Here is a 16088-nt window from a genome sequence, read left to right as displayed (position 1 = left end):
CTGATTGCATCTTTCGTATAAAGCACCCAAGAATGTGCTTTGGCCCCACTGGGCGAGGGGCGGCGGGGGAGGGTGTTGGTTTGCATCAGGACGAAGGGGTGGGGTAGCTAGAATGCCCGGAGCGCGCACCCGCTCGCATTCTCCAAGCCTGGGCGCGGCGGCTCTAAAAGCGAGGTCCGGAGCGGGGTCCCCACTGCTGGTAGTTGCGGGCGAGCCCCCCCGGAGCCCGGCAGGCGGTCTGGCGGGGACCGCCGGGATACCACCCCGCGGCGCGCACCCCTGACCCGGCCCCGCCCCCGGCGGCCGCGAGTAGCGGGCGGGGAGCGAGCGGAGAGGCGCGCAGGGCTGTGCGGCGCCGCCTCTGCTCGGGGCCGGGGGAGGGACCGAGGCACCGGGCGGGAGCGCGAGCCAGCCCGACCGAGCGGCCCGGGAGAGCTGCATGCAACCGGTGGGAGGCCGGGCGCGCTGGGGCTGGGGCTCGGGCGGCTTCCCGGCGGGTCCCGGGCGGCGCGCGCGGACGGCCCCGCGGCGGCGGCTCTGAGCAGGCAGGCGGAGGGCTGTCTCCCGCGCCCGCCCGCCCGGCGCGGTCCGAGGATGCGGGGGGGCGATGCCCGGGGCCAGGGACGCGCTCTGTCACCAGGCGCTGCAGCTGCTGGCCGAGCTCTGTGCCCGCGGGGCCCTGGAGCACGACAGCTGCCAGGATTTCATCTACCACCTGCGGGACCGCGCCAGACCCCGGCTCCGCGACCCAGGTGAGTGCGGCCGCCGCTGCCCGGCGCGCGCGGAGGGCCCGGGGCGGCGAGCCGGGGCCTGGGGCTGGAGCGCCGCGCGCGCGGGAGGGAGGCGAGGGGGTGGCCCCGGGCGCGGGGAGGGGAGGGGAGCCGGCGCGCGTGGCCTGGTGCTGGAGCCCGCGGGGACCCGGCGGGGGCTGCTGCGCGCAGGCCGGGCGGGGGGCGGGGGCGCCGGGGGGACCACGCCCGCTACCTGCGCCCGCGGCGCCGCGGCTCCTGGGGCGGCTCCGTCCTCCGAGCGCCACTTCCCGGGCTCCGCCGAGGGAGGCCGCGGGGCCTCGCCGGCCGCGGAGAGGGGACGAGGCCAGGGAAACTCCGGGAAGTTGGGAGTTGGGGATGTCCCCGGGCTGCGGGCCGAACCCTCCGGGCGCGTCGCGCCTCGCCCGCGGTACCCGGTCCTCGCCCGGCGCCGGGGCGGGAGGGCGGGGCGGGGGCGGCGCGGGGCCGAGGACGGGGCTGCGGGTCCCGGGCGCCGGGCGCGAGCCGGGTCCGGCGGGTCCTCGTCGTGGAGCGGCCTGGGCCTGCCCCGCCGCACCTGCCCCGCCGCGGGCGCGTCCTGGCCGGTGGGCTCGCAGGTGGCGGCCGAGCACCTGCACGAGGGAAAGTTACGAAGCTCCCAACTTTGGAAAGTTCATTTGTTGTAATTAAGGTTGAAGGAGGGAGTTCTGGTGGAGCCATTTGCTTTCCCTAAGGGCCTTTGGGTCTCCCGCATCTCACCTGCTACTGGTTACTGAGGACACGTTTCTTTCAAATGTTTCTTTGAATTTCTTCTCACCTGGAGAGATCACTTTCTCCAATATTCTCTCACTGAAACAAACAAACAAACAAAAACAAAAGCATATCGTGGTTGGGTTGGATGAAATGGTGAGAAAATGGCCTTTCCCTTGATATTCTTGTGTATAAACACTGGAAATGAGCTATTGATGTGCAAATTACCCGGTATGAATTTGCCTCACTTAAGCCAGTTCATTATGTCAAACTCTCTTTACCCATGGGATAAATTAGAGAATTATTTAATTCATAAAGAGGCACACACTGAGCTTGATGGACATGTTACTTCCTTTTGGGTACTTAAGGGGGTCTTTGAAGGAGAAGGGAAGACATTTCTTAAAAGTTTATGTTAAATTTTCCTTTCTCAAAGGCTTATTTGCTAACGACAAAGAAAGATTATTTCCTCCCTTTGCCTGTGGTTACAGTGATTAAGTTTATCAGATCATCACTAATGTGTTACTTCAAGGTGGAGAATTTAGTCCAGAAATATTGTTGATCCCAAATGATTTTTCTGGAGGTTTAATGTCCAGCTTCTGCATGACTCATTCCTGATGTGATGTGCTACACAGACCACAGACCTGAATGAGGACAGGGTGGTATCCTAAGAGGGGAAAGTTATGTCCCTAAGCAGCTTGAACAGGACAGTTATTTAGCATGCTTCACCCAAAGCAAGTGTTAGTGGGAAGCATCCAGCTTCTTTGCCTGTTTCTGTGGGACAAACTCCCATTCTTATCCTACATAAGGAGTCCTTCTAGGCTTCATGAGAGAAGATGGATGAGGCCTATTACTGAGTCCCATATTTAACACTTCACATTTTTGCATGTCAGTTTTATGCCTCTGCTCCTTTTAATACACAAACTGCAGTCCATATTCATAGGTTTTCCTCAGTGCCTGTACTGGGCAGCCCTCAAGAAGAAACACAGAGCAGACTTCTTATAAGAGACAAATCCAATTCCTCGACTGTGTAGTATCTGTAGCCAAGAGTATGCCTTGCTGCTGTTGGAATTACTGAGTGCCAGGTCTTCTTTCTTAAATTAGGGCACGGGGGTTTTGTGTAGCTCCATGCCCCTCTGGATATTTGGTTCACGTCTGGAAACCAGGTCATAAGACATGAGTGGGGACTGAGTTCAAGGTGAGAGAGACTGAGGCTGAAGATGACATCCCAAGGGCGCCCTTTATTGCAAGGCACTTCAGGTCAGGCCAGAATCCCTCTTCATATCTCTCCTTTCTCTCATGGGTCCTTATTAATTCTTATGTCACATGCATTCATCACCCTTTAAGCTGTTTGAGAGTTCAAGAATAGCTTTAATTTCTGAGTCCTAAAAATTTCACTGAATGGGCAGAATAGCTACACTGTGAATAGTGCCTCTGCTACTATGGAGTGTGAACTGGAGCAATAATTCATCCTTGGAGGTGGGTTTTAGGAAGAGTTGGCTCTGTAAACGTGTGTCTTCCTTTTCTGTAAAGGAACCTACCTAAATGCCTGCTCCAGCTTTCTTTGTCCATTGACTATCCATGGCTACTCAGTGGTAGTTAAGTTTTCTCAAGATCACCTGAAGAACTTGGTTTTAAAAGGAGTAAGCTGACATAATAACCTGTGAATAGCAGAATTCTAGCATTTTTGTTCATCTTTTGAGGTAGGCTGAGGCTGGGTCACAGACCAGTGGGCCACCAGAAAAGTTGTTTCTTTGCCAAGATGATTGCAGTGCCCTGGAGTAGGGGTAGGAGTATGTGAATTCATCTTCCCAAACTTGGTGTTAAGAGGAGATTTGATCAAAGTGTCATTTTAAAAAATGAAGCTAAGTTACAATTGGAGCTAGAATACTTCACCCAGACCTTCATCTGTACCAATTATGGAAAGTAAAGTGCTGATCTTTAAGCCGAATCTGAGCACTTTCTCCACATAATGCTGTTAGAGTGCTTCTGTTAGGTGTCTTTCTGCATATTGGTGATGCGGGATATAAATTTGCAAATCTCAGTTAATAACTTTCATGGCAGAAGGAAGAGCAAGGACAAAATTTTGAGTTAAATCTTTGTAACTTACACTTAGAGACTAAATCTAATATAGATGTACAGGATAGAGAAAATGGAGAATATTCATTGACAATACTCCAATAACCTTGGTTTATATGATATGTTTGCCTGAGGTGGGAGCTTTGTTGATGTGATTCATGGTAGGCTGGAACAGAAAAAAAATGGAGCCAGATAGAAATATGGCCAGGAGTTAGAGGTGGAAGATCATGTGAGGCCTTGTAAGCCATTATAAGGAGTTTGGATTTTACTCTGAATGAGATCTGAAGCCATTATAAGGAATTGAACATGGAAGTGGCAAAACCTTGGTGACTCTTTTGAGCAAATACCATAGAAGATCAAATGGGAAGACAGAAACTTGTTAGGAGACCGTTATAGTAACCCAGATATGGGGATAGTGACTTGTACCAGGGAGCTTGTAATGGATATGTAAGAAGTAACTGGCTTACAGACAGAATTTGAAGATACAGTGGTAGGACTTAATGATGGAATGGTTGTGAGGGATAAATGGAGTTGAGGATGACTCCAAGATTTTTTACCAAAGCAACTCCATTTACTGTTTAGGGGAAGACTTCAGGGGTAGTTGAAGGGAGTAAAGAGAGAAATAGGACAGTTTCTGTTTTATTTTTTAAAAAAAAAAAAAAGTTTTTTTGTCTACTCTGTGATGTCCTTTAGATAGTTCTCAGTGACCTAAAGCATGAATGCCTTCTTTAACATCGACCGGTCTGTACTCATAATTTGTAACTGGGGGCTTCATTCTCTCTCCTTCATAGGACCAGTTGATTGTAGGATGGCATCTATTGTTCAAAGGTTTTTTTCCTTGTATAAAATGAAAAGCTCTCTATAACTTCCACTCATAGCTCTCCACTGTAATCTTTGTAGCCATAAATAATTAGTCTCCTCTCCATTTTACACCATTTGCTCTTACAAGGTAGTGATTTTAACATTTCTTAACCTGTTGTTTCCATATTTACAAAAGGAAGGAGGGTTGGATCTTGTGGTTTCTAGGTTTTGACCATATTTAATTACTTTTCTCATAGGTCTTTTATTCTGTAGGATGCCAACCACATCTGTGCCAAGCACTTTATGTAGGTCATTTCATTTAATTTTCATAATGTCTTCAAAGACTTTACTGGTCAAAGTGTTCATCTGTGGACCAGCAGCATCAGTCGCATCTGGAACTTATTAGAAATGCAGGCCTCATCCCAAATCTAATGCATATGAATCTGTGTATTAACAGGATCCTCAGGTGATTCACAGGCACATTGAAATTTGAGAAGCATTGCTAAAAGAGATTGGAATATAAGAATAAACTGAAGCTCAGAGAACTAAATCAGCCCAAGGCCATGATTTCATTTTAAAAAATTGTTGAGCCTAAGTCAAAGTAGCTTCTTAAGCAAACACATCATATAAACTAAGAATGTAGGAGTATTGTCAATGAAAATTTCCACTTTCTCTATTCTGCATTTTTATATTGGATTTAGTCTCTAAGTGTAGGCTAAATTCTATGCAATTACAAAGACTCAGTGCAACATTTTGATTATGAATTCTTTTGTTCAGGATGTTGGTGATCCAACATTCAGTTTTGCATTTCTAGAGATTTTTCTTCATTTTCTGGTGAACTAGAAAATGTTCACCTGGTCCAGGTGTGACGCAGAGCCTTATGATCTGTAACATATTGATGATTCCTCTTCCTAAGGGGACCTTAACACTATTCAGAAAAACATTCTTTGGATTAGTGGCTTTCAACCTTGGCTGCACATTAGAAGCATTTAGGGAACTCTGACAAACAAGCAAAAATTACAGAAAAATCTACCAATGAGTTTTACCTAAGCCTATTAAATCAGAACCCCTGGGAGTGAGGCCTGGTATGAGTATTCTTTTGAAGTTCCTCAGTTGATTCTAATGTGTAGCTATGTAGAGACTATCAAGTGAAAGATGACTGTCTAACTCTTCTCAACTCCACTTACATTCCTTTCTTGCAAAATTAAAAAAAGATGGTAGCAAAAGTCAGTGGCCTTCACGATTACCCTTGTGCACTTATCCATGTCAGTTGATTCTTAACTTTCTTTTCACAATATTACTGCAAATTTTTATTTTGAAAACTCTTGAAAAATATAATTAGAATCTATTATGTTCACTCAATTTGGAGGAGAAAAGAATCATATTAAAAAAAAATCATACTCAAATAGTATGCCAGAGCATTCACTAGTGTCACCTTGTGCTGAATTAGATAAAATCACTTATTAGAAGATGTGCATGCAAAATAGTAATTACATAAACTTTATAAGGAGAATTTTCCAAACTAATCATTGAGAAAAAATATTATTAACCTTAATTCAAATTTTCAAAAATAGTCATAAAAACACTGGGTTTTTCTGAATAGACATTGGTGTGATTATGCACAATGGGATTAATTTTAAAAAATTCATGTTAATTGCAATCAGGAAATAGAGAGTCTTCTAAGGAATGAGTGGCATATCGGATGCACAGTATGTGAAGATCTAATTTGCATTTACTTCAGTGACATTTTAGGGCTTCTTCATAAATATTTTATTTAAACAAGTGTGTTTTCATCTCTGTGGGATTTCCCTACATGGGCCAGTGAGTGGTTTAGTCATGAGGTAATTATCAAGAGGGAAAAACAAAAGCAAATCCTGGTAAAGGCATCACAGGCAGCCTGTGGCCAGCTGCCTCTTTCAGAATAAACAATCAAAACCACAAACTTTTTGATGTGTGCTAAACTGTCAAGGAAAAATTAAGCAGACACATAAGGGACATCACCTCAAAACTCCCTATTATGTAGAGAGGATAGGGATCACTTTCACTGTGAAAGTGTGTTGGTACATGCATGTGTGCTTTCTCATGTGGTTGGCTTAAAATAACTCATTGCCTTCTTACTGACTGACTTGAAGGAACTAACACTTTGACAAGCTGAACTCTATGTTGATAAGCACATAGAGTAAGGGGAGGAGCTTAGAAAAGCCTAAGTGGGAGAATAGTCTCACTTTTATTTTATTTTTTTTTAAGATTTATTTATTTATGCATACAAGAGCTGGGGTACAGACCAGAGGTGTGGAGGGTGAGAGGATTCACCAGAGACAGAGAGGGGAACAGAACAGGCAGGTTGACGGAGACTCACTGCTGAGGGGCGCAGCGGGTGAGACAGGAGAAGTCTGCCACGCCATGTAGGTCACTCCCTGGCCAGGAATCGAACTCATGCTGCGGTGGCTGCAGATAGCTTCATAGGCTGTGTCTTAACCCTTTGCGCCACCAGGGAGGCCCTAGTCTCACTTTTAAAAAGATAACTATGGAGTATGTATTTCTACTTTCCAAATGAATCACTACTCAAGCCATAAATGTGCATCACAGCTTGACCTTCAGAGGGTTTCACTGGGATGGATGACAGTGGGAAGGACCTGAAACCAGAGTATCTTCCCACAGTAACTAGGTTTTGCAGATATTCTTGAAATAGTCAAGTGACCCATGTGTATTTTATCACACAAAACCTTTTATATCAACACTGGTAGATCCGCACCTGAGAGAGAAAAAAAAGAAAGAAGGATAAAGCAAGAGCTTTGGTGTCAGATCCTGATGCTGCATTTAGTAGTTTCACCATCTTGAACAAAACCTTTAATGCTTCACTTTATTCACGTAGAAAATGGGAGTGGAAATTTGTTTCAGCCAAGAGCTCAGAGTAGGTGCTCAACAAATGGATTTTGAGCCCTCCTGCCTACCTATGACTATTCAGGTACCTTTCTTTCTCCTTTTCCTAATAAACCTGTCCTTTTAAAATGTTAGGGGAAAATGTGGTTTTGGTGGTGGTAGTAGTATAACCATGACCTCTGGGCACGCAAATGCTTTACCTGTTTATAATCCTTCCTAGACAAAGCTTTCTCTTCTGTTTCTGTAAACATAGAATTTTATCACAATACCATAACTGTATGTACCTGGGCAGGTTATTTAGTTTCTTTTCCTGGTCTTCTTACTACTAAAGTTGAATACTAGTGTCCATATAAAATACAGGATACTCAGTTCATTTTGAATTTCAGGTAAACAGATTATATTACATGGGACAGTCTCATACTAAATGATTATCATTATTTATCTGAAATGCAAATTGAATTAGACACTACAGATACATATATATGTATATCTTTATTGTTAAATCTTATAACTCTATGTCAGTACTTATGGTGCATGTGAAGTGTTCATCATAGTACCTACAACATAATAAATGCTCAATAAATATTATTATTACTGTTATTATTAGTTTTTCATGATGAACAATTACTACTATTCAGTTATTGTAATGACTATATTATTTCAAAGAGTAGATATACCTTTTTTATTTAACCATTCTTTTTGCACATTTCTAGCTTCTGTTTTTTCTTTAATATATCTATAGTATCTCACTCCTTTTTGGGAAAATTTCTTAATGATTAATTTTCAACAGTGGGCTCAACTTGCTTTCCAGCATATCTATATCAGTGATTCCTGCTACATGTCAACAGTAAATACACTAACAGTTAGTGGTATAATGTGAACAAAAGGTTGCTAATTTAAACAGGTTTTAAGTGTCTTTCTGATTGTTTGAATTTGTATTTTTTTGTTGGTAGGACTGAATATTTCTAATACTTTAAATCTGCTTATATTTCCTTTCATGTCACTTTTTCTGTGGTTATTTTCTATTATGTAACAGCTTTTTTAGAATTTTAATGTTTTTCTTGCCAATTTGCATTAGTATATAAATATTCTGTCCTTACCTCATAGATAGAGCACTGTACAGAGAATGAACTATCATTATCTGACTATAATCAGTCTATTATATTAGACTGACTTCTAACATTGTACGGTTGCATCAAAAAGTAGGGGTTTACCAAATGACACAGAAACATTAATTCCAAAGGGCACCTGCACCCCTATGTTTATAGCAGCGCTATTTATAATAGCTAAGCTATGTAAACAACCCAAATGCCCAATAATAGATGACTGGATCAAGAAGATGTGGTACATATACACAATGGAGTATTACTCAGCAATCAAAAAAAGATAAACACGTGCAGTTTGCAGCAACATGGATGGACCTAGAAGGGATCATGCTCAGCGAAATAAGTCAGAAAGAAAAAGAAAAATACCGGATGGTCTCAGTCATAGCAGGAATTTAGAAAACCTAAACAAGGGGCCAGGAAAAAGACTAATTAATACAAAGTAAAAATCAAAATCAACAAGAACTATAAACCAGAGACACACTACGGTGGGAGGGTGCAGGAGTGGGGGAGCAGGGAGAGGAAGGATTCGGGTCAAAATAAGGGGGGATGCAATTGTATGGGGAATATAACCAAAATGAAAATGCATACATTGTGCAAAAATGAAAAATGATGTAAGAATTATATAAAATAAAATATTTTAAAAAGGAAGATAAAAAAGTAGGGGTTTATTGTGACATTATTTGGGGGGTTCCTCTTCAGTTGAATAATGTTGAGAATATAGAGGATTTTTATTCTCTGCCTATAATGCTAACAAAAAGAAAACTGACACATTGTAACATTATTTTCTGTGCCAAGTACTGCCTTTATTGATGTGAAATATGAAAAAAAGTTCTATAGCTTGAATCTTTTTTTTCCCTTGTTTTCTTTCCCTCTTTCCAAGCACTTCTGTAACTTTTACCCTAGACACACAGATCTGATAACCTTTTCTAATTATAATTAAACTAAGTTAAAAATTTCATTGAGTTCTCTTAAGTGCCAGGTACTAGATTATGTGTCAGTGATTAAAAGATACATTAGACATGGTTACTGCCCTATGGGATTGAGATAAAAGAGTGATTGCAATTAACAAAAAAAAAAAAAAAAAGAAGGGAGATAAGTGCTGGAAAAAAGGAAAGAAGTAATTAGTTGACTTGAGTGGATTTGCAGAGAATTCCTAGAGAAGCTGATTGTTGGGTGGAGCCTGGAATATGTGGGTGGGAAGGACATTCTAGAAATTTACAAAGATCCTGAGACAAGAGAGAATGGATCTTTGTTAATACATTTTGGTCAACCACGTACAACATAAACATGGCCCCAGTAGGCTGTATCATACAGCCTTGGTGTGCAGTAGTCTTTACCATTTATGTTTGAGAAATTGCACTCTATGGCACATGTAGTGACAAAATCACCAAGCAACACATTTCTCAGAAAGTGTCCTGGTTGTTAGGCAATGCATGAGTGTAGTAAGTGGAGTGTGTGTTGGGAATATTGAGGGATGAATCTGTTCTAGTAAACACTGGTCAGGTCATGGCAGTCTTTGGATGCCATTGTCAATGTCCCACAAAGGCTAGAGCACTCTGATGCAGCAATCTTGAAAGAGTACAGTTTACTATGATAAGCCCAAAGGATCCATTCTCAACAAAGTACTCTGGGAGATTTCAGGACGGGTGAAATTCTGAGTGCTTTTCTTAATTCTTTCTGTTTTCCTCATGGGAAATAAGCTCAAATTGGTGATGATGATGTTCTTTTTATCTAAGGTAAGGTCCCAACAAATTGGGATCACAGAATGGGAGATTGCCTGTTTTAGATCCCCGATCATGTCTTCCTGAAACCCAAGTACAATTTCCTCATATATAGTTGTAAAAGCTACCTTTAGCAAGTTTAGTCATCTGGTTCAAACATCTGGGTTCCAGATATAATTTTGACTATGCTAACAGTGACATCTTGCTTCCTTGTCTGGTTATTTAATAATGAAAAAGTAGTGTGTTCAGTTGCATAGTGTGTTCAGTTGCACTGCAACCACCCAGATTGTGGATATGCACAGTCTGTTTTCTCTGATGTTATAGGGCCCAAGAGGGAGGAAACATAGCAGGCCTGCCTAGTGCCTATCAAGGCCTGCTGTGGTGATGTTTCTTTATTCTGCTTTCAGGGGCTACCAAAAACTGGCACATTTTTAAAAAATAATTGAATTGAATGTCCTTGAGTGTGTGTGTGGGGGTTATCATACACTCCACTTTTCATATCAGCTTCTTGCCCCAACACGTAAACTTTACTAGTTAGATTTATGGACTATTCCTGTTTCAGTGTCCACCAGCTATACTACAGACCCATAGGTTTTAAGCTGAAAATTGAGGTTAGCACTTTTCTCTCTTAATTAGACCACTCTGGAGACAGAATGAAGGTTGATTGGAGAGATTATGACTGGAGATGCAATTCATTTAGTCATCAAATGTTTATCAAGCATCTGCTATGTGCAGAGTTTTATTCTAGGTCCTGTACATACCAATATACCTAGGGCGGCATTGAACATACAGAAGGGGACCAAATGAAAAAATTTGCCCTTTGAAACTTACATGTTGATGGGAGGAAAATTATAATGCAAAAATAAATTAACTAATTACACAGTATGTCAGATGCTAAGGAGAAAAAGAAAGAGAAAGCATGAACTGAGAATAAGGTATGAAAACTAAAATGGCATCACTGAGAAATTGATGTATGTATAAAAATTGGAAGGAGATACAAGGCATGCACATAACAAAGGAAGTGCATTCCAGGCAGAGAAGAAGCAGGTATAAAGGTCCTGAGGCAGGCACATGTGTGGCATATTTGGGTATAAACCAGGGGCACTGGGTCTGCAGCGAAGTTGACAAGGAAGAGCCTAGTAGGTAAGGTTAGAGAGGGGGCGGTGGGCTGATTGTAGGGCCCATAAGCCTTGAAAAAAATATGAATTTTACTTCAAGTAAGATGGCAAACAAACCATTGGGGAGTTTTAAATAGAAAAGTGATAAAATTTGACTTAGGAACAGAAAGGCTACTTTGGCCGACATAGAAAACAGACTGTAGAAGAGTAAGGAAAACATTCATGTGGCTGACATAATGATCTATGTGAGAGGTGGTGGGGGCCTAGATCAGAGTGATAGCAGTGGAGGCTGTGAGAAGTGGTCAGCTTCCAGGTATCTTGAAGGTAGAGCTGACAGAATTTACTAATGAATGGATTGATGTAGGCAGTGAAAGATGTAAGGCAATCAAGTGTGACTCTGATTTTGGTCTGAGCAAAAGGATAAGTGTAGAAGTCAGTTGGAGGGCAATTATTAGGAACTCAGTTTTGAATGTATTCACTTGAAAATGCTTATTATGAGTTAAGTGGGGCTACACATCAGCATGGTGGAATATGAGCCTGTGCTTGGGAAAGGTGTCTGGAATGGAGATACAGATGTGAGAATTTGGGGCATGGAGATGATATTGACAAGGAGTCTGGCTACAGTCATTGTAAGGTTAGGATGGACACTGAGCAGGTTTTCTAAGATCCCATGCAGGTTTTTTATTGGGATTACCAGGTACACAGCAGGCAGGGGTGCTGGGGGGCCGGTAGGCTGGCAGGCCTCCCAACCCCCAGCAGGTCTTCACTCTGGGCTCTCCGGCCTTCTCTCGGCTTCTGCTTCTCTTGCTTCTCTCTCGGCTTCTGCTGGCATCCCCGTGACGCCGCCCTTAAAAGCCCAGTCAAATCCCATCTACCTATGCCCACACCCTACTCCAGGTGCCCGCCATCAGGCATGCATTCAGTACCGCAGGGTTCCGTCATTTAATGGCAGGAGGGCAGAAAAGCCTGATACCTTTTACCTTACCCTGCAGTCATCTAGGTGGGAAGTGGGTCTAAAGGAGGGAAGAGGACCAGCACTGGGTTAGTGGAACTCTCCAATGCTAAGAGGATTGGGAAAAGTTGACGAGTCACAAGGAATGACCGATAAAGATGGACCAGAAAATCCAAGCAAGAGTGTTGACCTGAAAGCCAAGTTGAAGATGAAGGTGCTGCAAAGGGGAATAAACAGCTACATCAAATGCTCCCCTTAGGTCCAGCAGAATGAACACTGAGTACTGCCCACTGCGGTTAGGAAAGATATGAGTCATGGCAAGTGATGTCGACTGTCAGTTCTGGTAGACAGATGTGAACAAGAGCCTGATTGGAGTGGCCTTAAAATAAATGGATGGGAGAAGAATTGGGCACAATGAGTAGATTTCTATTTCAAGTTTTTCTACAGCTAGGAACAGAGCAATAGGTTGGTACTCACTAATGAGGGAAGTGTGATCAAGGGTTTTTGTTTCTATCCCATTACGATAAATAATGGCTCTAAGGTAATGGGAATATCTAGTAGAGGACAATCATGATGTGAAATAATGAAGGGAAGATTGAAGACTGATGATTAGTGGGCATTTAGTTATACTCCCTAGGAGCTCAAGGGAGCGCACTGGTCTGCAGATACACAGCCATACGCATCAGGATGTGTGGATTTAAAGCCTAGTGACTAGATGAGTGCTCCAAGGGGAGAACGAAGGGGAAAAAAATGAAGTCAAAAAATGAATTAAGAGGTCATGGAAATGAGAAGGAACCAACAAAAGAGACTGAAAAGGATCAGCAAGTACACCGGAAGACTGGACGCCTGTGAAAGACTGGCAGTGAGGAAGTATCCCTGGGAGGAGGAAGTCACCCCTTGTGTGAAGCTCAGCTGACGGGTGGAGGTAAGTCCAGAGAGCTGACCATTGCATTTGGCAACGTGAGGTCTGCCAGCGACCTAGAACTGAGTGAATTTGGAGGAGGGGTATACTAGAGTCTCTTCAAGTAGAGTGGTGAAATTGAAGAAAGAGAATATATGCTCTTTGAGTGTGTGTGTATGTGTGAAGAAAAAGGTAAGAAAAAAATCATTTAAAAGATAGTTCTTTCCCATCAAAATTTTATTGATTGGCCATTTTTTCACAAAAATGAATGCATTTGGTAATACAGACTTCACACCAACATGTACACGTGCTTAACTCGCCCTCCACCAAGGTTCCAATGCCACCACACTATCACCTTACTCTGTCTACCTCCCTCCCCCCAAGCACCACATGCCAGAATCTAGAGCTACTTGTGTTGTGTTTTGCCATATTATTTTCTTCGATTATTTATATTTCACAAATGAGGGAAACCATCTAGTAAATTTCTTCCAGTTTCTGACTTATTTTACTTAGCATAATCACCTCAAGATCCATCTATAGTGTCCCAAAAGACACCATTCATCTTTTTAAATAGCCAAGTAGTATTTCATTAAGCATAAATATAAGCAAATGGGAATACTTTAAACTGAAAAGCTTTTCTTCAAAAGATTTTATACAAAATAAACTCCTATAAAAAAATGAAAAGGCAGCCTACAGCCTAGGAGAAGATACTTGCATATCACACATCTGGTAAGGAGTTCATTTCCAAAATACGTTCTTTAACTCATACAACTCAATAACAACGCAAAACAAACAACCCAGTCCAAAAATGGTAAAAGACCAAGAAGACATCCAGATGGCCAATAGGCACATTAAAAAAAAAAAAAAAAGATGTCTTTGATGTGCAAATCCCGTAGTATTTCGCCTATATTTCCTTCTATATATTTTATGGTTTCAGGTCTTATGTCTAGTTATTTAATCCATTTTGAGTTGATTTTTGTGTATGGTGTGAGGTAGTGGTCAAGCTTCATTCTTTTGCATGTAGCGACCCAGTTTTCCCAGCACCATTTATTGAACAAACTTTCTTTGCTCCAATGCATAGTCTTTGCTCCTTTGTCAAAGATTAGTTGACCATAAATCTGTGGGTTTATTTCTGGATTTTCTATTCGATTCCATTGGTCTGTATGTCTGTTCTTGTTCCAATACCATGCAGTTTTGATGATTATGGCTTTGTAGTATAGTTTGAAGTCTTTACAGACACATCACCCAAAGCAGTGATAGTGAAGGCAAAGATAAACAGCTGGGACTACATCAAATTAAAGAGCTTCTGCACAGCAAAAGAGACAATAACAAAAACAAAGAGAAACCCCACCAACTGGGAGAACATTTTTGCACCCAACACTAATGATAAAGGACTGATCACAAAAATCTGCAAAGAGCTGATGAGACTCAGCAACAACAAAGAAAATAATCCAGTGAAAAAATGGGCAGAAGAGCTAAAAAGAAACTTCTCTGAAGAGGAAATGCAAATGGCCAACAGACATATGAAAAAATGTTCAACATCACTTGTCATCAGGGAAATGCAAATCAAAACTACCATGAGATACCATCTCACACCAGTGAGAATGGCACATATTAAAAAAACTAGCAACAACAAATGTTGGCGAGGGTGTGGAGAAAAAGGAACTCTTCTGCACTGTTGGTGGGAGTGCAAACTGGTCCAACCACTATGGAGAGCTGTGTGGAGATTTCTGGACCTACTAAACATAGAGCTTCCATATGATCCAGCAATTCCACTCCTAGGTATTTACCCAAAGGACACAGAAACATCAATTCCAAAGAACACCTGCACCCCTATGTTTATAGCAGCACTGTTTACAATAGCTAAGCTTTGGAAACAGCCCAAATGCCCAAAAATAGATGACTGGATCAAGAAGATGTGGTACATATATACCATGGAATATTACTCAGCATTCAAAAAAGATAAACACATGCAATTTGCAGCAACATGGATGGCGCTGGAAGGGATCATGCTCAGCGAAATAAGCCAAAAAGAAAAAGAAAAATACCGGATGGTCTCACTCATAGCAGGAATCTAGAAAACTTAAATAAGGGACCAGGAAAATGAATATAAGAAAGTGAAAATCAAAATCAACAAAAAACTATGAACCAGAGACACTTTTTGGGGGGTGGGGGGCGGGAGGGGAAGGATTGGGGTCAGAATGGGGCGTTTGCAATTGTATGGGGGAATATAAAAATAAAATTTATTATTTAAAAAAAAAAGGCTCAATATCACTCAGGTAAGTGCAAGTGAGAAGATAGTTTTTAATGAAAAGAGAAAATAACTACATGTTTGTATGCTGGAGAGATGGGAAAATGATGCAGAAGATTGAACTGCCGGAGTAATGTGCTTGAGTAGGTAGATTTTCAACAGTTTATTCCTTATCTAGGAGTCAGGGCAAAGTATATGGACCCAATTGGATAGATATGGTTTTGGGCTCTTATAGAAGTTTGTTTTCTGATTGCTCAATTTTTTAATTTGAGACAACCACACAGTAAATAAGCTAGAAAATAACAAGTCTGTGATCTCAAGAAGAACGTGGTTGCATGCTTCCTATAGACTGTCAACTGCTCTTGCCAATATATTCTCTTCTTGTTAGAATCATCTAGAAGCAAAGAAAGGGGGATGAACAAGGCAGGGCACAGTAGACCCACTTTTAACACTTTACTTAGAATGATCTCAGGTGAAACATGTTCAGTTCTTATCTTTTCACATCATATGGATGTCAATTGATGGGAGAGCTGGGCCAGCTCTGAAGACTACCCAAATTATTTCCAAGAGAATGAATGAGAAAATATTGTTGTATGCTCTTTAATCTGTTCTGCAACAACTGCTATTTTAGATTTAAAGCTACTGATTTATCCCAATTTTATAGGTCATCTTTCTTGTGGGACTTTTAAAGTGCTTTGTGTATATTACTTTAAATTTGAGGGAGCTAAAATTCATCATTTGTGGAATCCATTTCAGAAAAGAGCCTACAAAAAGAACTAG

The 16088-nt window shown here is 42.1% G+C and overlaps 1 protein-coding gene across 1 annotated transcript in view; it reads left to right on the top strand.

Annotated features, from left to right (window-relative positions):
* Positions 1 to 607: 607 nt before the first annotated feature.
* SYT9 (synaptotagmin 9) overlaps positions 608 to 16088 on the top strand; it is a gene marked incomplete at both ends in the record, with an annotated part of 167346 nt that continues 151865 nt past the window's right edge. Inside the window, one exon of the mRNA XM_084241272.1 lies at positions 608 to 752. Coding sequence (XP_084097398.1) covers positions 608 to 752 — 145 coding nt within the window. The remainder of the gene's footprint in view (positions 753 to 16088) is intronic.

Source organism: Talpa europaea, assembly GCF_964194135.1.
Source record: "Talpa europaea genome assembly, chromosome: 1".
Taxonomy (NCBI): Eukaryota; Metazoa; Chordata; class Mammalia; order Eulipotyphla; family Talpidae; genus Talpa; species Talpa europaea.
The sequence above is the reverse complement of the archived record's forward strand: the minus strand, read 5'-3'. Positions and strand labels throughout refer to the sequence as shown.